At 39.4% G+C, this 24,179-nt stretch overlaps 1 protein-coding gene across 7 annotated transcripts in view; it reads right to left on the bottom strand.

Moving 5' to 3' along the window:
- LOC106534918 (serine/threonine-protein kinase WNK1) overlaps positions 1–18,720 on the bottom strand; it is a gene marked incomplete at its 3' end in the record, with an annotated part of 33,165 nt that extends 14,445 nt beyond the window's left edge. For 4 of the 7 annotated variants that reach the window (XM_014031714.1, XM_014031713.1, XM_014031715.1 and 1 more), the window contains 13 exon segments: positions 1,707–1,763; positions 2,074–2,166; positions 4,222–5,616; positions 7,552–7,854; positions 9,119–9,309; positions 9,382–9,451; positions 9,537–9,719; positions 9,800–9,879; positions 10,018–10,157; positions 10,560–10,648; positions 14,695–14,852; positions 15,485–15,705; positions 18,389–18,720. In XM_014031714.1, the coding sequence (XP_013887168.1) occupies positions 1,707–1,763; positions 2,074–2,166; positions 4,222–5,616; positions 7,552–7,854; positions 9,119–9,309; positions 9,382–9,451; positions 9,537–9,719; positions 9,800–9,879; positions 10,018–10,157; positions 10,560–10,648; positions 14,695–14,852; positions 15,485–15,705; positions 18,389–18,705 (3,297 nt within the window). 7 annotated transcript variants of the gene reach the window in all.
- Between the last annotated feature and the right edge of the window lie 5,459 nt (positions 18,721–24,179).

The raw sequence follows: 24,179 nt of genomic DNA, 5'->3' as shown, positions 1-24,179 counted from the left end.
AATATATAGTGTAAAATTAGAAGAAAGTCTTTTAAAACCAAAAACTCTTGGTGAAAAAACAACACACCACTCTGCCATGCAACAACAACAAAAATAAAAAGTTTTTCAGTGTAGGTGGGCAACAATTCAGAATGGCTATGGGGCTAAATTAACCTCTCCATCACCTGAGACTGATTTATGACTCATTTTTGAATAAGTCAAGATTTGGGAATAATATATATATGGGAATTTTTTTATGTATATTGTGTTTGTTTTGTCTCATGTCAATGTGGACCATGAGTCTAATGAATCAATCAATCAATCAACCAACCAACCAACCAACCAATGTGTACAAAAATAGGATTTAAATGACACTGAGTCACCAACAAGTATACAGCTACTGTTCTTATACAGTTGAAAATACGACTTAGAAAAATAGAAAATGTAAAATAATGACTTTTTTGTGCAATTTGCTTTAAATTTCGCATGCTCTGGACATTTTAGGGAAGTTTATGTAAATATGCCATTTTATACCATCAAGCTAATTCCGCCAAACTACCATATTTTTCCACTCAGGTAAAATTTTTGGGAAATAATATTATATTTAAATGCTTCAAATATCTGTCACAAATAATTACTGCTTGTCTACAATATAATAAAAAGTAGCAGGGTGTTTCGATGTAACCAATAAATAAGTGTTTAAAACCTGTATTCATATGTTGATTAACCATTATTTGTTACTGTGATAAAAATTTTATTAAAGCATTTGTGATCTGTCTTTAATTCAACACAATAGTAAACAAGAGTGCTTGTTTAGCTTTGTACTGGTGATATCACTCCCATTTCCCATTTGTTTGATGCTTTATTTATTTGTCTTTTGATGTTCATTGGTCTTAGTCCAGAAAATATTACCCATCTTTATTTCCATCAATTTTACTCCTATATTTATGAATTATTTTCAATCAGGTGCTTAGTTAAGATGTTCTTGGTAGCAAGGAGGATAAGTGGCAACAACAACAACAACAACAAAAAAGCCAAGTGATGGTTATTCAAAAGCCACAATTTCATGGTGGTTAATCTGCTTTCATTTTGTTCAGCATCATACAGATTAACCAATAAATCACACTAACCCACAACTACAAGTACACACATTAATACACACACAAAGTGACCAAGGTAAACTACAACCACATCCTGTATATATCTACCTGTACCAGAACTTGCTGAGCAGTTTGGTACAAAAGATAAAGATGTTCGATACTGGGAGACGGACTGAGATCACACAACTACACACACGCACACATATATACACAGAAATGCGAGAAACACAAAAACAAACCCGGTTGTAAACCGCAGGCAGCATGCCCACAAGCAGGCCAAAGAATGGAAAGAAGAAAAAATAAATAAAAGTAAAAAACTGAATAAAAGTTTAAAGTGAATCTGAGCAGAACATGCTATAACAAAAGCCAAACGACATAAAATAATACATATTTGCTTATGTGCAAATAGTATTTGTCACAGCCTGTGTCTTTAAAAGTTTATTATATCTCGTTTAAACCAAATTACATTATAACATTTGAATTACAATGTTAAACTCTCTAAAAACATTTTTAAAAATGTGCTTTAGGAGTTTATGCCAAAGTCTAATTTCATTCCAGCAACTTTCTGCAAAGACTTGTGCTTATTTAAGCACACAGGAGGCTATTAAGAATATAAAAATAAAATACCTGAGCTGTGTGTGTTGGGCTCTGAAGAGAAGTACAACTCTGACTCGAAGACACGAGCTGAAAGAACAAAAACACAAAATGTTAGATGAGAGACAGAAAAAGAAAAGGAAGCATAAATTAGTTAAAAAATGCAGGATAAGACAACACTTTTGTATTGAATTTAATAATGGTACATTATCAAGTTCAACAACAACAACAAAAAATCACTAGCTTATTTAGACAAGAAATAATAGATTGTTTTCTTACATTTTAGCAACATAAATTAGGTTTAAAACCCAAAGGTTTGTGCTACAAATTTCTGTGGTAAACTGAATGAACAAAAACGTGGTGTTTTTTTAATATTTTTACTTCATGGTTGTTTGCCTACCTGTTGCGACGTCCCAGAAGGCTCTGATTGGGTGGTTGCAGGGACCAGAGGGGGTCCTGGACTTGGCTGAGAAGCAGGTGCCTGAACCTGCTGCTTGGAAGCAGATTTACAGAGAGACACAAGAACAGACGGAGAGGAAAAGAACCAATGTCGAGCAGAAAGAAAAGAAAGATGGAGGTGAGGAATCGAGAGATTGGGATAAAAAAAATAAGAGAAAAGAACAAGTCAGTACATGTTTGCAGCTTCTAATGCAAAAACACACATGAGTGCAAACACAAGGTGCTTCAGCTGCACTCTGATGATGAGCTTATCGGTTTCCCTCTTGTATATGCACACATGCATGATGACACTAATCCATCCAGCAACAGATATATGCATAACAACATCTACTGTATGCATTTACAGCAACAGTACAGGCACAGAACTGGGATTAGGCAGGGTGTAAGTAGGAGTTTTACATGCAGGTAAGATCCTACGTGATAATCCGTGGATGTTACGCACTGGAACCAACAAAGCTCAACGTAGACGCTGGAGTAGTTAAAAAAAATCATGAAACTCAGAAGCTTTTAAAACCCTCCCTGCTGCCTGAGCTGCGCTGCACCAGCTTAAGACCTTCTTAGAAATGACTGGTCTGAAATATATTTCCACATCTTTTTTTTAGTCAACTTAAGATGGTGACTCTTAATCTAGTGACTGATGAAGGGGCGATATGGTTTAATTTACCTTTAAGTGTAAAGAGCTGCACCAGGCAGCAGTACAGGCAACAATGCCAACAGGGAAAGAAGGTCATAAAACAACAACAACAAAAAAATCATTTGTTTTTAGAAAACGTTATCAAAATTAAAAGGTAAATGACAAAACTGTTGAGTTAATGACTTTTAAAGAGAGAAATAATAGATAGCCAAGTTATAATAAATGACAGAGTAAAGGAAGCAAGAAAGTAGAAATAAATCATTCAACTAATCTTTGAATAGGCAGCTGGTTTTCAGTCAGGACAGGAAAGAGCAACATAATATGCTTAAAAGGAAAACAACAGTTTTAATAGCCAGGGTCTTTAGGATTTACAACACAAAACACAAATAACCTATACAGTAATGGCTCTCTACATAGTTACACTGCTTTATTTGTCTAAGCCCTCTCTGTTTTGTTGTATGTTTTTGTGTGTTTGTCCATACAAATCAACAAAGTCATTCAGCTCTTTCCCACTTGAGTGGTTCTATTAAAATAAAATCGTTGTACAAAGACGTAAAAGTACATCTCTTCTGAAAAATTAAAACTTCGAGTTTTAACGCCTTGACTCTGGATTTGTACGAGTAAGGTTTAGGTATACGATAGGATTAGTATACCCATTCAAACACACATTTTTCATATACATTCATATATGAACATACAGACAAAAAAAACTACTTACTGAATACCAACAAAATAAATCAAATACATAAAGACTGAATGGAGGGGGCTTAGGCTGTTCGCTTCTAAGGTTTATACACCAGAGAGCGTCTCAAAGTCTTCCTCCTCAGTTGTTGTTTTTGAAGCAATTATACTTAATCAAGAATAATCACTGGTATATTGGAGTGAAATTAAATGTTCTTGTCTTTCCCAAATTTGTTCAGGAACGTTCCCTCCTCTATTAGATCTTGGATTATCTTTAACTGAAGTCATGCTCTGTTATTATTTTAGACATGATTTTTGGTTTAGGGAACATGGAGAGAGAATCGCGTGAGGCGTGGTTATGGTAGACCATGAGACTGTCTCTGTGGTGCTGAGATGACTGTAGGGGGGGTTAAAATCACAACGAGACTACAGGATGACAAATAAGCATCGGCTGGGGGGTGGGGGCCTGGGTCAGCAGGGTAGAAAAACAACAGGGGTCTGTGTGACTGCCTCTGGGTCAGATTACTAAATATAATTTGATTAAACTGCTTTTTGAAGTGATCCATCTGATCTGTTGTAATTAACCGTTTCAATTTCACGGTTCTTTGAGAATGACTGAATTTTAGGGGGTAAATGTCTTCACAACATTAAAAATCTAAAGATCTTTACTTTACAGACAGAAATTATTAAAATAACATTAATCAAAATTAATTAAATTTCATTTAGTAATTAACCCAGAGGCCTTGGAGTGTTTTTAAGGTCTAAACTTTGTACCGGAGGGGGGTTAGCAGCCTGCATGGCCAGCAATGACTCATGGTATGTCATGTCAGGTTGGGCTGGTATCACCCCTCCATGCCGGGGCCAGGCGCTCGGCACCAGAGACTCCAGCAACGTTGGCCCCCCATGAGGGAGCTCTGACGACGGCGTGGGGGGAAAGAAGTTCTGCACCGAAGGTGGGTGTCCCTGTGGATCCTCGCGACGCACTCCCCCTGATGAGTCATACGGTGCAGAGGAGGAGGGGCGAGGGATAGACTGAGCTGCTGAAGGGTCAAAGTGGGGAGGACCGGGTGGGGGAGGGGGGGACTGGAACTCTCCTGCATCAGAAGAAGCAAGGGAGTCGCTTGACGGTTCGGGGCTTTTGTCCTTTAAAGTTAATCCGGTGTGATGAAGGAGAAGATTTCCAGGCGGTAGCGGCAGCTCGGGACTGATGTACGCATACAGCTCTTCTGTCACCGGCTGGAGGCGGCTGTACGATCCAGATCCACCAGATCCTGTTCCAGAGCTGTCCTCCAGAGGGAGGTCCATGGAGCTCCGTCGGGCTCGGTAAAGTCTGGATGCCAGGAGGTTGGGGTCCCCGGCGGCGGCTGCAGCGGCGGCAGCTGCAGCTAAATGGTACTCAAAGACGCTTCCAGCAGATGGAGCATCAGCGATTACTGGAGGTGCAGAAATGGGGAAGGACGATGGAGCCGCATGCTGTGGAGGATAGCACCCCTCAGAGGATGAAGAGGAGACTGAGCCTCCTGTTGATGGAGTCATGGGTGTTAAGGGTGGAGGCAGCTGACTGTGCGCACTCATTTGTTGCAAAATGTGTGGGTGCAAGAATCCTGGTTGAGGTGGTGGACCAGGATCAAAGCCCAAACTGGCTGCTGCTTGCCTCTGATGATGGAAACTCAACTGGCTAAGCTGGTGTGCAGTCAATGGATACCCTCCGTAAACCATAGGTTCATTATGGTACATTAAAGCAGCTTGGTTCAGACTGAAGCGCCTCACTGCCTCCTCATGTTCAGCTCTCATGTCTTTATAACCATACAGACTTGAATCGGACTGTCCTGGTAGATGCATTTGCTCACCAGCACAAAGTCTCTGAGCTGCTGCTGCCAAACCAGGGTTGACCACGAACACAGGGGGAGTCTCGATGCTGTCCATACCGAAAAAGGGCTGGAGACTGCTCCCGTAGCGAGGATAGGCGGGTTGGAAGTGTCGGGTGTGCGCTTCGAGAATGGAGGTGCTCTTGCGTCTCTGGGTGTTGTAGCCCTTTGGAGGCCCGGTGGGAGGTGGCGAGAAGGAAACGGGGCGCTCAGGGATGGATGGGAAGAAAATAGTTGGAGGGTCTGGGAGAGTTGGGTGAGGAATGCTCCCTCCAGCGCCTCCATGTGGTAAAGAATGCTGCTGCGACAATGAAATACAATGAATTTAAGAATAAAGCTCAAGAGAAGGACAGAGAACCACAGCAAAACGCTCACACAAAACGCAGAAAACGATTCGAAAAGGAGAAACGTAAAACAAAACCAACGGGAACAAAAGATACATATTCACCCTTCAAAATAAAAGCATAATGTAAAAACATTATGTACTGAAAATTTATAGAACAGTTTTTTTTTTAAAAAAAAAGGTAAGAAAGTGAAAAAAAGCTGGTTACAATAAATGAATCAAGTGACACACTTTTACAGCTGCAGCACAAACAGACTGAACAAAGGCCAGGCAGAAAAAAAATAATAAAGAGATCCAGAAGCTCACAGTAGGGAAAAAACTGCCAAAGAGGAGACACCAAATGCTGTCTTTAAGCTTGGCAATATTCAGATGCATCTTTAATTAGGATAACTGATTTTTGTAGGTTTAACTTTCAAAATGTTGCTTTGATTTGATGTTTTTTAGCCTGGAATCATTAATCAAATAGAAARTTCTGGTTTAGTTTGATGTTTGTTCGTTTGGAACAAACATCTTTTGGAAAAAGCAGTAGATGCACCTGATATTGAACTTTCGTACCATAAAGCATGGCTATGGCTCATGACACTCAGTCTGTATCTTAAGTGAACATGTGATGGCCTAGGAGAGGACGAGAGAGTTAAAGATAGATGGAAGTATCTGAATAATTGAAGCAGAGATAAAGTAAACCAGTTTTCCACTCTTGGTCCCGGGGACGCCCTATTCACGTTTGGATGTGTCTCAACTGCAACACGCCTTATTTCATTAGAATTAAGTGTGTTAATACAGGGAAACATTTGAAGCAGCACTAAAAGCAACTTTGTGCTTTTTGGTCATTTTGATGGGATGCATACATTTAACCCTGAACCACACATTGGGAAAGCCCAGTTGGCAATTTATCATAAAAATATTGGTGAAAAGAATCAGTACAACCCTCAGATGTAAATAAAATAAAATAAAATAAAGGATTAGGTTTTATTCATTGGATGCAAAAAAGAATGTAAGCTGCATCATCGTCATTAGACTGGTAATTAAAAGCCAATTGGCTGTTTTTCTGTTGTTAAAAGTTGTAGTTATGTTGGTAATTTTGATTACATACTCAGTATAGCTTTATCACAACTAAATTAGAAACCAAAATAGATAAGTTATGCTCATGTAAAACTGGTATATTTCTAAAAGCCTTACATTAAAATCTTAGAAGTTAGCTTTTTTTTCAAATGGTTTCTTTAAGCTTGTAATTCGTGAAACAGAAATACGCAAATTGTGTATTGTTTTTTATTTATAAATCATTAAAATGCTCCAAATACATAAACCCAATTTTTTAAAATACTTTCATAACGCTTTTTAGTTGTTTTATGAGTGTTTTTTTATCATCAGTATCACAAAATATAACAACACTCCCTTATTCCTGTGAGGTCATACGATGTTAACCTAACTTGTTGCTTGAAATGAATCCTGCAAGAGGAACCAGAGAGCAAAAAGCCCAACAGATGCTATTGTTGCTTCAAAACATGCCAGACAGGGTGTATATGGGACCAATAATGTGAAACACTGGAATAAATACTAATGTTAACTGACTTATCAGAGTAAAAATGTGATTTAAAATGCATTAAAATTCTTTCAGCTCATCTAATTTTACACTGATTTCAATCTGGTGAAAACAAACTAAAAAAATATTTCAGCCTCATTATCTGTTAAGTAAAAAAACACGAGGTAAAAGTTGGTTAATTATATTTACATGTACCTACACTCAAGCTTTACTGCTGSAACTTGGTTAATAAAAACAGCATCTTTAAAAAATGATTCACTGGTTAATTTTTCATTTTCGTTCCACATCTTTGTCTCTCTCTTCTCTCTTTGCTTTTCACCACCACTGGGGGATTACGTTAGTGAACCTACAGGGGTGGAGAACAGGGCAGGCAGGCTGGCCCTCCGCTGTCTGGCCCTGGGCTGAGAGGAGGCAGAGTGAAGGGGGAGGACCGTCTCCAGGGCCTTGGAGAGGCGGCCAGCGAAAGTGTCCCTCTCAGCTGGGAGAGGTGCGCAGGGGGAGGAGGTGGAGGTGTGGGAGGAGGACAGGTCTGGAGGAGGCGAGGTGGGCCGTTTCGGAGGAACCGCCAGGGATGAATGAGTGTGGGAAAAGGAGTACGAGGAAGGGGGGACGCAAATAGACATGCTACGACTTCGACGGCCGTGTGGTACAGGCTGCAGGCCGAKGGGCGAGGAGTAGGTGAGACCAACATAAAAACAAACAAAAAAAGTTACTTAAGGAACACAAAGGTAATAAGATGTACAAGGAAGAAACTAAAAAATCAATTCAACAGTTTTCAGTGAAAACAAACTTTGCATCACATTCGTCACAAAGTTATTTAATGCAAACATTTGCCTTTAAATCGGTTAAATTTAAAGGCAAATTATGGCACCAGTAAACTTCGACATGTTCTTTTTTTTTATAAAATGTACACAATTACAAACAAAAAAACACACAAAACACGACAATGTAATAAAAGCAAACAAACCTAAAAAAGGGAAGAAAAAAATTGCATTTCAACTTAATAGAAAAYAAGGTGTTACATAAGACTGAGCATCCCAACAGAATTATAAGAAATTCATTTAATGAAATAAACTCTAATGTTCGAAAAAAAAACTTTTGATGGTAAAATGAGTCAGTGTCCTTCAAAAAGAACCAAATCTATAATTAACTTATTCAATCAGGCCACAAACTGTTTAACAAACAAGTCAGTATGAGTTGTAGTTTCCCTAAAGTCAAACCAGAACCAAAAACACCCAGAAACAAAGAAACACATTATGTGCATGTAATGTATTATAACACACYATGTTAAATATATTGATAGATTTTCTGTTGCTGTTCATCTGCAAACTTTGTTACATACATACGATTTTTTAAGAACCTAAAACACTTGCCGAAACCAATTTACCCAACTATCATGAAAACACAACACTTTACAACATATTAAGCGTTAAAAATGAAACGATAACTGAGAAAAATGTGAATTAGGAAGAACTGTCAAATATAAAGGTTTTAAGCACGTGGATCATAAAGAGTTCAAGAGTGGAGAGAAAAAAGRAGAAAGATGATGAGATTTCAGAATTGTGGGGGGAAAAAAACTAAAACCTTGGAAGATGAAGAAAAGATCAACCAACGTGATTTTATTAACCGACTGAAGGTTTAAATGCTTTTCTTATGCCTGATGAATCAGGTTAAATGATGTTTAAATTGTTCAGTTTGTTTTTGTTTTGTTGACTCTGAAGGTTAATTGTGCAAAAAAAGAAAAAAAAAGAAAAACATCTGCATTCCGATTTGTTAACAAGCAGTTCTCGCCGACTCACTSCAGCAGACAAAGCAGAGCTCACTTCAAGACTCATTTCTATCACGTCTGAACGGAGCCACGTCTCGCAGCGGGGGGCGCCGCTGCCAGAGCTAATTTAAATAAAAGTAGTCACCTACCATCGGCTGCGGCGGCTGGGAGAAGCCTGGATGTTGCTGCATTGCACTCGCAGGCGTTGGGGGGTATGGGGTCTGGGGTTGGGATGGGGGCTGGGAGGAGGGGGGGCAGCTGTACGACATGGTCAGCTGGCCCAGGTGAGGGGGGTCGGAGAAAACCGAGGAACCCTGTCCGCTGTCGACGCCTCCTTCAGCTGAAAGAGGAATGGAGCGAGCTTGTATTAACCAAGCAGAAACTATKGAAAGAGGATGGTTTTGAGTCTTACAGGTGTGAGAGAGGCTGGCCTGCTGATGGTGAAGCAGATGTTGGTCCGACTCAGCCTCTTCTGTTCTGGACTGTGGGAACACAAACAGAGGATGGGATTTTAGACTGAAAGTCTAAAAACCAATGTTTTTCCCAGCCGTCRCAYWAAAATCAAACCTGGGAGTGAGAAGTCTTGAACGTCTCTTGTTTCTGCTTCTGCTCTGCCTCCAGTTTCCTCTTCTCCTGCTCCTCTCGCACCAGCTGCCTCTGCTCTCTCTTCTTCAGGATCAGAGACACGCGGTCCTTGATAGCCTTGGCCATGGTCTTGTGGTCGGCTTCGGCGACGTAGCCAGACTCAACCTGGGGGGATTTGTGAAGAAGTTTCTTTAACCTGTCCAAACAACATYCATCGATGTATTTCTCCTGTGCGCTGAACTTACCATTTCCTGCGCCACATCTTCAGGCACGTCTTTGTTCAGATCGAAAGAGAACTCGATTGCTTCATTGTCTTTATATTTACCTGAAAAACGGAAACAGTGCAGGTAAGGGTTAGCAGTTTTCTATCGAATCCACCAAACCTTTTCAAGACACAAAGAAAAGCTGCTGCGCAGAGAAATGAAGGGCTCAAATGATAATTAATGAGGTATTGTGCTCTTGCCTTTGAGCTTCTTGACGTCTTCTATCCTTAGCCACAGTTTAATAGCAATCATTTCCCCATCATCCTCCTCTGCAAGTTCAACTCTGACCCCCGTCTCTTCTTGAAAGAACGCATGATTCAGCAGAGTTTTTATGGCATATCTGGACAGAGTATAGGCGAGAAGATAAATCTAAATCTGTCAGCTATTTTCAGTAGAGTTTAACTGCAAAGAGAGATTTAGGAAATTAAATAAGGCTGGAGATGAGTAAGATTTTGGTTCTAATTTTTTAAAACTTTGTGGTCAGATTTCTAACTAACAGAACACACAGGGTACTTCATTACTCTGCAAGAAAAAAAAAGCAAACATGTTTACCACATTATCCAACAACAGCCTTCCTGATCCATTAAGTTAACGTGAAGTTATGAAGCAGAGATTGAACACCAAGTAAAATCTAACATCAAATGATGTGACGCTTTCATGGTCCCTTTTAAAGAGAACATTAGCAAATGTGAACACTGCACTGCACTGAAAAAAAAAACATCTTCACCCAACTATGACTCACCTCTCATCTTTGTCCGTTCTGATGCAGCCCTCTATAATTTCCTTCACCTCAGGAATTGCTACCTTGTCGAAACTGGCAGGTTTGACTCCCTGCAGGAGAAAAAGGACAAAAGCAGTGAACCCAGGGACGTTTACAGCAACGCACAGGTTAAAAAAGTAAACCAACATAAGCACTGATTTGTTCTGCAAAGATTTACTGCAACAACTGCAGTTATTTCATACAGAAATATACATATAAAGTACATTAAAACACATCCTGTATGTACCACAARGTTCCTTTAAATTCAGAATAACCAAAGGAAATTAAAATAAAAGGTTATGACAAAAATTTCACACTCGGGAGAGAAAGTTAGGGTGTCATAGAGGGTGCAGAAATAGTTTGACCCGAGGTTAAATTCCACATAAACACAGCTGAAGGCATAAATACTGAATCACAGCCTTTTAGAAGCAATTAAACAAGAACTATCAGCAGGAAGCTTTTTCAAACSTTTGGCACCAAATGTTCTTGGCTGAAAAATAATAAACACTGAATTCCCTCATGTTGAAAAATCTGAACCCACACACAAAGAATATTAATATTATTAACTGATAAAACACAAGGCACGATGGGGCACTGCACTGTTTAAACTTTTTGTACTTTTAAGTAACTAAGACCCAGAAAAACACAAAGTGGCTGTTGTGTGTTCCTAAAGCTTTTTTTTTTTTGTTTACATTTATCCTTTTTATAAACATTTTGCACCTTCAGGAGCTGGCATCCAATATGTTTTAACCTGCAGAATAGAGCTGAAGATAAAATGTAAATACAAATGTTAAAAGTACATTTTTATAAATATTTTGACATTTGTCRCTATAATTAAATGTTTTTTCTTTGTCAAATATTAAAGCTGATTAAATCTAACCTGACACAGAATTACAAACCTCTACAAAAATTTTATGATCAAATTTAATCTTTAATAGTTGCTTCCTTAAAACTCAAACTCGAGAGCAAATGCAAACATTTAACAACGCAGGAGGAAAATAACAGTTACTGATCACATTAAAATAGACKGTTTAATTATTGAACTTACCTGTAAGCAGTTCAAGAAATACTTTTGGTAAATCTCAATCTACAAGCTCAAAGGAAACAATTTTCTTTCCTTGCCATGTTTTTCTCTCGCTGCCCCACCAGTTTGTCATTATATACTGTAACTCCCCATCTCTCTGTGGCATGCACACACACCAGTGAGACTCTGAGGTCAAACAGAGTTGGGGCTGATGGGGGCGGGGGGTAATGGCATTAAAGCTGAGGGGCAGCTACATGTTAGCTAAATAAGCCTAATTGGACATTAGGAATGTTCAAGAGGGAGRAAGACTGAGATTTGAGTTATAAGAAGAAAACAAGCTATACGGAGTAAACAGCCCAATGTTTGGACTCAAGGAGCTCTACTCAACAACTGAAGGCTACATTGTAATAAAATAAATTAACTAATAAGGAAAGAAAGATCTCCAACAGGGAACCAATCATGCTTTCCTTCATAGAAATCTTACAGAACCATCAGTGCAATGTTTGACTCTTTAGGAAACATTATTATTAATACAGAAGTCGTCTCCTTCACAAAAGGACCATTGTTTTTTCCTGTTGGATAACTGCCAAAAGGCACCTGTACAACTGTCGGACAAAGCTTCCCTGCAGCGTGAGGAGACGACCAGGCACTGAGCATCCGCTCATTAATATCATCCCTACAGAGAAACATGCTGGTGGCAGCTTGATGCTGTGGGGTGTTTTTCTTTGACGAGGTCAGAGAAATGACAAAAAACTTTTTAACCACAAGTTCTTTTTTTTTTCGTTTGTTTTAAAGTACGACTTCAGGAAGCTCTGTAAAAATACATGTACACCAACAATACCAAACAATCGGATCAGATTCAAATATTTCTGGCGTAACAAATGATAAAAATGTTTAAAAAGTGTGCCAAGGAGGGAGCGTCATCTTCGTCTTCTCGCTTTGCAGTCATCGAGTCGTCCCTGAAYGCCTCTGTAAACCAATATTCTAGTCAAATGAGGCTATCTGTCCAACAACTAAAGTTTGGTTAGAACTGGGTCATGATGAAACAGGACGATATTCCCAAACGCAGCAGGAAATGTACAACAAAATAGGGCTGTGTATTGGCAAGAATTTGGCGATACGATACATATCATAACAGAGGGGTCACAATACGATATATCCCGATATTTTGCGATACTGTAAGCAAGGCAATATATTGTGATAGCTTGCGATTTTTTTGTCCAAAAATTCTATTAAATAAAAACCTCTTACTGAAAAAAAGAAAAGCTAATGTTTACTTACAATGCTAATGCTACTCTTACTCTCTGGCGCTCAAGAGGTAGAGGAACCAAATGGCTGGCTAACTGCTGCCAACTAGTGGTCAGAGGCTGAACTACAACATAAAAATGAACGGTTGGCAAGAAGGTTGACATTTTAAACCTTAATTAAAAATCGATACAGGGCTTTAGAATATCGATAACRGTATCGGGAAATGAAATATCGCGAAATTTCAGTGTATTGATATTTTCTTACACCCCTACAACAAAATGGCTGCAAAAAAGAAGGATCGAGGTGTTGCAAGGTGYCGGAACAATTTCCAGAAATGACAAACTAGACGAGAGGAAAATATAACAAAACTCCCTTAAACAGTTTTTAATTAAAAGGTATGTTTAGTACGTGATGTGTAACTGATGACTGTACAATGTACATTTGCCATAATTCTTATAAAAGGTTGCAAATAAAATGTATAAGGCGTTAACTGAGYCATGATAGTCAGACAGAGAGATGGAGGGTGAGAATCTGGTCACTGGAAGTCAGCAGTGAAAAGAAAGGAAGCAGGTGACTGAAGCACCCTGAGGTCATCACAAGATTCTGTCTCAAAGTGACAACAGAAAACTGAAGGTGGCTGTTTGTCTCACAAAAACATCGGGAGCCTCAAGCTTTTAAGATCAGCCCGCTGAAAATATATTACAACACATGCAGAACCTGAGGTCACAAATGATAATCTAATGTGGTCTAATCGACCTCTGGATGAGAGAGAACAAACAGAGAATGGGAAAGAAAAGGAAAAAAAAGAGAGAGACGGCCCAGAGCCAGAAATGTGATTTAAAATTTCCGGTCGGAACCTTAAATTAAATTGCAACATTCAGAGACAGAAAATGACAAAAGTAATAGAAAAAGGAGGACAGTTTCCTTTCAGTCAAAGGGATGCTTAAAGGGACGGGGCTAATCTTAATCCAGATCTTTTCTTTTTGATWGTGCCAAATAGATAGCATGGATGGGCACCTTAAGAAATGAACTAAATACTTTAAAAGGATTATGGATACATCAAAGTAAAGAAATGTGTTCAAACATTTTTTTAATGTGGAAATTAGGGATGTAAATATATAATTAAAACTAACAGTGCTTAAGTTAAAGCCTAAAACTGGTGATTTAGGCAGAAAATCTTGCTGTGATATGAAGTATTATATCGTCAACAACTAAAAGAGCTTTGTAGTAACCTCCTCTAGTCCAATAACTATCCTCGTTAGCCTCCGCCGAGCTAAAGTCATTCTGTAGGAGTAGAAAAGGACACAGCTCTCATCTGCCTGAGTGTGTTTTCATCTGCAGCACTCAGAGGCTCAAGGAGCTGATCGCAGTCTGATTGCAGCTGCTCCTCTTTTCATGTCTGTCTCTTTTTTCCCCTCAAAGGGTTCTGACATAAAAAAATTGCCTATGTTAAAAAAAATGAGAACAAAATGCCAGAGTTTACTGAAAGGATCGCTTCCTTTGAGAACACATTGTTTTGATCTGATACGAAAAGAGAAATCTACAGGTGGGAAAAACAGATGTATTCCCAGAATTGGTGCAGTTTTTTTTTTCCTTTTTTTTTAAATCCATTGCAAGAACAAAACAGAGAGAAAGAGAGAGAGTGAGAGGGGAAAAACAGCATCATATGACTAGAACTGCAGCAGCTCATGCCAAACTTATTAATACAGTCAGTAAACAAGTGACGGGGAGAATGACAGACGGAGGATGGAGATTAGAGGCAAAACCACAAACAAGGCTTCGGAGCTACGACACGTGAATGTAAGAAAAACTCTGACTGGAGGCTTTTTGAGGAAAACGACTTACGCTGGTAACTCGTCTGTAGATCTGAGCAGCGTTTTGGCATTCTGAGTAGGGATACTCCGAGGTGGCCATCTCCAGCATACACATCCCAAAAGCGTAAACATCTACCAACTCGTCGTACTTCTCTTCATACATCTCTGGAGCCATAAACTCTGGGGTACCTAAAAGAGAAAGTGCAATGTTGCGTAACAAACAAATTTTTTATAAATCAATCATCTTGTAAACAATGGGACACGTTTGCACAATAAGAGAGCAAAAACGTAAATAACAGTCCATCGTTTTCACATTTCCAACAAGGGTTAAGTACCGTTTCCATCAGCTAATTCACCATAAAATCACAAATTCTTCGTATTTCCTTTCGGCGGGGAGATTTTTGCACGTTTGTGGTCGCTTTAATTACTTCAAAGACCATATCATTCATACCTCAAATGCATGTTCGTTTGTGCATTTGTGTACTTAGTGTAGAAACAATGTCTCAGTAAACACATACTTGCGGTCAGCTTCGACACTGCACAGTGCTGAAGTGTGCATTGTGAGCAGCTATTACACTTCCAGATGGCTTCACCCCAGTTTACCAGCAAACTGACTGGAGTTTGGGTCCTTTTTAAATACCTGTGGTTCGCTTTGACAACCAGCAGTAAAATTAATGTGCATTCGTTCTGCATGGTTTGTGCACGATGTGTAAATGTTCRGCATGTGAGCGTGTTTGAATTTAAAGTGGTTTTTACTCCAGTAAACGATCCTGCCCGGTTCACTTTCCCCTGCTTTTACACAGAAAACATTCTCCTCCTACCTATGACACTTTTGGCAAAAGACGCCCTCTTCAGCGTGGCCAAGCCCAGGTCTCCRATCTTCACCGAGCCCGTGGGCCCCGTGATGAAGATGTTGTCGCAYTTCAGGTCCCTGTGGATGATGGGCGGAGCTCTGGTGTGCAGGAAATGAAGGCCTTTGAGGATCTGTCGGCACCACGAGCGCAGAACCTTGATTTTCATGACCTTGAAACGCTTCAGGTAACTGTGGGAGAAAGGAGGTGAACACAATAAAGAGAGTGGAGAAGAAGGAACAAAGGATAACGCAACAAAAACAAAAACATTTTATGCAACCGTCAGATTAAAGAGATCCTCAAAAGTCATATGATTGTGCTCACTGAAGCTGTGGCACCTGCTAAATTAGAGACCATCTCACTATTCCAGAACAAACCATCACCATGTCGAGAAGGAATAAAATGTATTGAAGTATGAAAGAGCTTGATTAAAGGGCAAAGTAACAGCACTCAAAAGCTTTTATTTATTTAGTCAGAACACTATGAGGTTGTTTAAATGTCAGTCCACCTGCTTCACACAGCATCAGAATGATCAGAACTCCAAATCAACACAATGACGACAGAGATTTTATTAATTTATTGAATAAATCTGTTTCATTCCAACACCTAATGTTGTACCTGATTTATTTTGTTTATGTAATTCAGAGTTCAAGCTTGGAGCCAATCAGATCTGAGGGGTTCAGCCAAACCAAAGCAGAGCCTCACACTGATCTTACAGAACAGGCTGTTGTTTCGTCCAGACAGAGACTACAAGAAGAGCAGATCAGTAAGTCAGGCTCCAGCCTCCAAGCAGCTGCTGTACTGCAGCAAACGCACATCTGTCCACTTGAGTTAGAAAAAGCTCTGTGTCTCTAACGGCACTGAAAGAGCATTAAACAGCCAGGAATATTTAGAAATTTCCATTTGATGGCACCAAAAGACTTCTAACTTATTTTAAAAGGGGGTGTGTATTCATTCATTTTTTATCGTACTCTAAGAAAACGACCAGATAACTTTGGTTAATTKAAATAATAACGTGTTTTAGGTAGGGTTGGGCAATATTGGCAAAAAAATTAATCACGATTAATTGTGGTATTTAGTTAATAATGATTAATTTGACGATTAATCCCCTGGACACCCTTATTTCGTATTCACATGACCAATTTAGTGGGAAAGATTTGCTCTTTATGAAGAATTGTTCCAAATTGTGTGAAAATTACAGATTTCAGGCTATACATCATATGTAAAATTGTGTTGATAGATAAATAAATTAAAGAACTTTATTTTTAATGTTCGTCATATTTGAAGCAGAGAAGAGCACCAAGCAGACTGACCGGAGTAATCCCCAGTCAATCTGCCTGGTGGGATTAATCATATTAATCGTCAAGTGTCAAAAAGTAATCGATTGTTTTTCTGACGATTAATTGCACACGATACGATTATGCCCAACCGTAGTTTTAGGTCCTCTGTAACTATGTTTGTGATTAAAATCACAACATTTCTGCAGGGTTTTAGTTACCTTCATATCAGAGAAGGTTAAAAAAATACATCTACCTTCTGGAGGATACTAAAAGCCAAAACAACAAAAAAAAAAACGTACATCTGCGTAACATAATTCCACTGTCTCCAACACCTTAATTCACCTTTATAAATCACCCACTCCCCTCCCACTCACCCACTTTTATTCCTCCTCCTGTTCTGAAGACAGAACAGTGCTGACAGACAAGTTAAACCCTGTGGCACGCAGCAACGTTACAGTGAAGCTGCACAGCCCCCCGCTACTATAGAGCTCCTCCAGCTCCAGCACATAAACCTCACCTATGTATTTTTTTAAACGTATGTAAAATTCATAACCTCCCTCACGCWGACATCGATAAGGAGCCTCTTATAAGCCGAACCAGTACTGGTCAGTGTTTCCATCTTCAACATCTTCCTCCCTCCCTATCAGTTCACCACCCCTCTCCTGTCATCACTCTCTCTTTTTCCACTGCCTCAGCACAGAGCAGCACCTCTCCTTTCTGAGTATTTATCTGGACAGCAGCCGAACCCCTGTGCAGCCTTCATCCTGTTTGTTAGCACACCAACATGCTCCGTAGGGGTAGTGTATGAAGTTCAGGTTACCTCCATACATTGAGTCAAACATTAATATTCTAATATAAAAGGCAACTGCTGTGTACGGTTAATGTTTTTAGCTTCTTGTTAGCTGGTTATGTGATACTGAACCAGATGCAATCATCTAAATCACACATTTTTGTTTAGAAAAGGTAAACGTATTGCTAAAAAGTGAAAAAAGTAATGCTAAAATCATGAGATTTTTTTCATAAATGCAAACTGCATGCTGCGTTTGTTTAGACGGGATTTAAAGAAAAGCTTTTCAGTTTTCCAGTGGAGGGTGCTGCTGCCCTTACCAGCACTGTGCAGCTGCAACGTTTCTCCCTCTGCTGTTACAGGTGAGTCAAAAGTTTGTCACACCACATTTATGACACCTGCGGGCGCCTCACTCAATCCGGTTTGCTTCTGTTGCTTTGATCTCTGGAACCGTATGAAACCGTCAGCTCAGTCACCCATCTGTCTGCCTCCACCACCGACAGAGGAAAAATGTCGGGAATGGGAGGAATCTGCAGCTGAAGCAAACGCTGACAGGTGGGCCGGTGAGGGTCCGAAACGCATGTCGAGGCRCAGACTTTATTTAATATTCAACACACACTCCCCTAGTAATGAGTTAGTCTCATTAGCTAATATGCTAACGGCTCAACTTCTACAAATTTGAGTGTGAAACCAATGAAGCACTAGAAAACAAAGTAACAGCTTGCATGTGTAAAAGGAAGTTTTATAGTGTAGTGACAATTTTTTCCGCCATTTTTACAAATTTAAGGTGATCTCTCATGTACTCACGTTTTTAAAGTGCCAGATGTCATGAGCTCGGTGACAAGAACAATACACTTCTTTCCTTTGCACAAACCCTCCCATGAGTCATAAAAGCGGACAATGTTAGGATGCTGGAGACCCTTCAACATCCCGGCTTCCTCTTTGAACCGCTGACGCTCCGACTTGGACAGCTTACGGTCCTGGAAAACAGGACGGAGAGGGACAATTAGTCGAGCACAGGCAAAACAAAGAAAAACAAAACTCTGTGCATTTAAAAAAAAGTTAAGGATAACTAGACATGGGTTTTTATGATGTAAAAACAAGTGTGCATTGCCTTGTAACATGCCATTTCAGCATGCCTTTGCCTGCAGCTTGAACTGTGACTAAGTTGAAATGTGTTTGTTAATTAATCAAGTACCAGCTTATGCCTGCCAAGTCAGCAATTGTTTGTAAAGAAGGTAATTGTGTGAGAATATGACAATGTGAAAATATGTACCGGTAGTTTTAATGAAATATTTTGTTTATGGCTGGGATCGAACCCTGATCTCCCACATGAAAGCCCATAGTGTTCACCATGAGACTATAGGAGCTATTGCAGTAGGTACTCCCAGTGTTAGATTTGTATGTGTGCTGAAAKAGGCCATATTGCCAATGCAATTGTTGACACTAAACTGCAATATATTACAACAGTAAAGAATATTAGGACAATATTATAGTGAAATATCAAAATATAATCATGTTTGTATTGTAAACACTGAACTACTGAGTTTAAATAGTATTAAACTATGGTGCAGTACTGAGTAGATACAGCATGGGGCAGTATTGGACCAATACAAGGCTCCATTGACTCCCATTATTTTATTTTAAACATTAATATTTCAAAAACTATAGGATGTACAGGCACCAAAAGGCATTGCAATCATTTGGCACAGGAGCTTTACAGATTTAAATTACAATGGCAGCTCTAGGACAAAGTATGCAGGAGGAGAAGCATGCCAAAGTGGAGATGACTTGGATGGTAAACGAATCACAATAGTGTGCATTGCATTGGCAATGCACACTGAATATGATTCCCCCCACCAAAATCAGACACATCACTTTTCTACTGAATGCAATTACAATCAAATCCAGAGGAAAGGAACTAGAAGAGCTAATCAGCAGATAAGAAGAAACAATTTAGGCAAAAAAACAGGAGGAGATAAAGTCTGTGGAACATAAAAGCACAACACTAAAACCCAAAGAGAGAGAAAATGTGAAATTTGATCCTATCAGAAAACACTGTCATGATCTCTTTCCAGTGAAGAACGCTTTGTTTTTCATCTTCACTCAGAAAGCCCCAAACATCCATTAGATTGTGTCTGAAGCTGCTTTCTGTTCCATCTTCTTTTGATCTGGACCATAACGCTACAACTTTATGTCAGAGTCTTTGTGACAAATGGAATAGCAGATGTAGCTCTAGTGGTAAAATATCAAATTTGAAGTGTTGTGCAAATAAAAACCTACAATCAGCATTAATGCAAAATAGTTTTATTTTGCACTCATCTGCCAAAAATGCTTGGCCGAAACAAGCTATTAAAAAAAAGTTAAAGTTCACATTCTTCCATCTCTACCTTTGACACCTCAATAAACAGAYGTGTTGGGCTGTGTGGGTGGCTCAGTTCCTTAAAAAGACCTTTTAGGAACACGTGTGGTTTGAAACATGAACACCAGCAGCTCCTGCCTGTGGTGTTTACAAAGATTTCATCTCAGGAGACCAAAAGGCTTTATAGGTTTTGTGTTTTATAAAATACTGTATTCAGCTTAACTTTAAAATGTGGCATTGTTAAAAAGCTTGTATATCCTATATTTTTGTGTTTATTTGATTTTTTTAAGAGTGTCTCTGGTTCTCTAATTCCATTTTTTAGTCTAATTGCAGATGACATATTTGGCACATTGCTGCCCCCCAAAATGGCACAATCACTGGTGCTTGACAGCAAGAAAATGAGCTGATGAATCCTCATTTCTAAGGGGATTTACGCCCAAATTTAGCAGTGACAATATATTTTTTAGCTGTACTTTCCAAATATAAACTGCCCCACAGCAATAACAAGAGGATTTCACCAGATACATTAACACTTTGGGGAAAAATAGGGAAAAATGAGGAGTGAAAATGTTGCAGCATTAATTTTAAGGTCATGCAAAACCAGAAAAAGCTGTAACATTTATTTAAATTGCAACTAAATAAGAGTTCCAGTGAGGAGCCAGTTGTCCTCAACATTTCACATAATCTCCAGTGCTTGAAAACAAAAAAACAGCCAGTAAACGTCCCAATGAGCAAGTCTGAAATGTTTTTAAGCAATTAGAAAATCCCATGAGCTGCTTCGGAGATTAGACGAGCTTCTGAGATGATCTCATGTTGTCGTACTGTATAAGCCTCACCTTCATCATATGACTTCCTCGCACACAGCATCTACACACATCGGTGCACTTGAAATACACACAGAGGCTGTCAGAAACAACGTGTCTGAGAGAAAACCTATCCCAGCATATCCCCCCCAAACATCCACTTCCCTGAGGATAGCCCATTAGTGACAAATCGTCAGTGTTTGTATGTCGAGACTCTTCTTCTCTGGCTCTTTTCTCCAGCGATCACGTGGCCCCGCGGTCACATGACCAGAGCCGCACGTCACCTGACTGACTGGAAGCCTACATTCCATTTCCCAGCAGCACTTAGGAAAGATCCTGACCAACCATAACACTTAAACCACCTCCTCTGAGGATAGGAGGATTCTTTCTTCTTCACTAATTATTCCTCTCTTCCTTCGTCATGATGTGTTTTATTCATGTAAAATCTGTTCACGGAGAGATATTTTAGACTTTCTGAAATAACCGAATCAAACAGAGAAGCAGAAATCTAAATTTAGGTTCCAGTAAGTCTCCAGGACATTTATTCAGGTCAATTTAAGATGCTCTGAATTGATGGGAAACAACTATGTGTGCATACTTATGTGTTCATATGTGTGTGTCCACAGATATGAGTAAAGACAGCAAGTCCAAAGGGGCTTACTAATCTAATATTAATGTCTCCTTCAGTCTATAAATGGGCTTAGAGGAGGAGAAGCTTAGAGACAGTGCAGTGAACACACATCTAACAGAAAAGCATTAAAAAAATAATCTGATGTCAGAATATCTGTTTGTCAGGAGTTAAATTTGCTCCATGACACACGAGTTTTCTTCTTGAGGGTGTTTGTCTTCCTCATCTCCTTACGAGCAAAAGATCATGAGGTTTGAGTTGTTCCATTTGCGCCCATCTCTTTCACATTTCTCACATGCTCCCCTTCACCTCACACAGACATGCCTGCACATTCAGATCTGCAGTCGCTTATCTGGCACTCACACACACACTTCTTTTCGACATAAGGGTTTCACACTGTCTAATCCCAGCACTGCCTCCCCTTAGTCGCTCTGAGGGCTTCAAAGAAACCTCCTATACAGCCCTGCGTAATGACAGCTCTAATTTTGCCAGCCCTAAATCTGAAGCCAACTAAAGACAACATATACGCACACACACAGGTACAAAKGTACTCCCTCAATACAAGCGAACAGCCGAGAGGMTGGCAGAAACTCAATCTGCAGTGTCGGTATTATGCAGTTTCCTGCAGAGGGGCTGAAAGCTGATCCCACCTCTGATCAACTCATGTAGGTCTGGGTGTCCTGCTGAGTTTTAACACTGTGTGATCATCWGTTCAGGTCCTCTCTGGTCTGCTGCTCCCCAACCAACCGACAGCRGTCCCAGCTCCCGATGGAAGGGGGTAACAACTGAACCTGACTGGCTCTACAACTCMTGCCAGCAGAAGAAAAAAAGAAAAACAAAAACTCTCCCATGATGAACTAAAACTGAAATGTGCTGGAGGAAATAATCACAATGCTATAGGTCTGTGAGCTCATGGGTCCCAAACCGGGATCTCTCTTGGGGAGACTGAAAATAGAATAARTTAGACCAGATTGTCTGTGTTCAAAGAAGTGTCTGCTTCTCAGGGTTCTCATGGAACGACAGTAATCATCCCTCATTTACAGAAGAAACAAAAGAAGTCCACAAAATAAAAGATTCTCATTTTTCTACTTTTCGTGATGAGTAAAACCCTTAACTTGACTAAAATTACCACTACTGTGCACGTTTTAAACCTCTACTTTTAAGTTCAACTTCAACAAGCAATACTTTCCACTTATTTTTATTCCAATCCAAAGATAGTAGCTTAAAAAGTAAATACTGTAAATTAATTAGCTCTCAGAAGACAAACTGCTCAGGTCTCTGCTACATATTGTTTTCTAAGGTCATTAGTTTTAAAGGGATCCCTGATTAGTTGTAACATTAGACTTTATTTGATAAACATATATTTTAACTGTAAAATAAAGACTGTAAAAATACTGTAGGATGTTCAGTTTCATAAATTTTTAAAATATATATTTTTACACGGACGGGGCCATTTTATTTACACATAAAGCATTCTGGGTAAATGATGACGTGGATAGGTCCTCAGTGTGAGTGAGCTATATCCACCCTGAAGGTTAATCTTGGACAATATCTGACGATCGACTCTTTTWAATGAAACCAGAGAGCGTTGACAGAGAGGAGAAGGTAGAAATGACTCAGCCTGTAACTGAAAATATAGATGGAGGACAACAGAGCTGCTTCATGGAAGAAGAACCTCAGCTTAGCCTGTTAGCCTTTGCGCTAGTGCCGACGCTATATTGCCTTATATGTATTAGCTCAGCGCTAGCGCGACAAACAAGCTAAATTGAGGTCCTCCATCCATATTTTCAGTTGCAGGCTGAGTCATTTTTACGTGCCCCTCTCTGTCATGTGGATGGAGGACCTCAGTGACGAGGAGAATGTGTAGTGCTGAGCTAATACATATATATGGTGATAGCGTCGGGGCTAACGCTAAAGCTAACAGGCTAAGCTGAGGTTCTTCTTCCATGAAGCAGCTCTGTTGTCCTCCATCTATATTTTCAGTTACAGGCTGAGTCATTTCTACCTTCTCCTCTCTGTCAACGCTCTCTGGTTTCATTTAAGTGTCAATCGTCATATATTGTTCAAGATTAACCTTCAGGGTGGATATAGCTCGCAAGCAGCCTCGCACCGAGGACCCTATCCACGTCATCATTTACCCAGAATGCTTCAAGTGTAAATAAAATGGCCCCGTCCGTGTAATATATTTTTAAACTTTTAGTTTAAAAATGAAAAAGACTGAACATCCTACAGTATTTTTACAGTCTTTATTTTACAGTTAAAATATATGTTTATTAAATAAAGTCTAATGTTACAACTAATCATGGATCCCTTTAATAAATGTTAATCTGCCAATCCAAATCCTTACAGAGATGCTAAATAGGCTTTTGCTAACAAGATTACATGGAGTCCCAGTGTTGGAATGTTGAGTCATTCTCAGATTTTCCACCCTAAATCAATAAAAACRTTTTAACAGAAATCTTGACACTGGCTCAGGACACTGATGGTATTTAGATATAACTTGTTTTAAAGCCAGACAGAAAAGCACCAGTAGAAACCAAAGAAACTTGTTCAAGTTTCTTGGAATATGTTGCCAATTTGATTTCCCTCCGATCAACCTCTGACCCAGATCAGCAAGAATGCTGCTCTGTAACCACAGCAACATACTTTTAAAAAATAAAATAAAATAAAAAAACCTGTAAATCCTAATTAGATCTTGGCAGCATGAATGAGCTGGTTTGTTTCCACGTACTCGTGGTGGGGTGCTGCTTGGCTGCATGTCTGTCTTGTGCAAGGAAAAAAAAAGACTGTTCATTTAGTGTAGAA

The sequence above is a fragment of the Austrofundulus limnaeus genome, unplaced genomic scaffold (assembly GCF_001266775.1).
Source record: "Austrofundulus limnaeus strain Quisiro unplaced genomic scaffold, Austrofundulus_limnaeus-1.0 Scaffold1306, whole genome shotgun sequence".
NCBI classification, from domain to species: Eukaryota; Metazoa; Chordata; class Actinopteri; order Cyprinodontiformes; family Rivulidae; genus Austrofundulus; species Austrofundulus limnaeus.
Note: the sequence above shows the minus strand (reverse complement) of the source record. Positions and strands in the feature narration are given on the sequence as shown.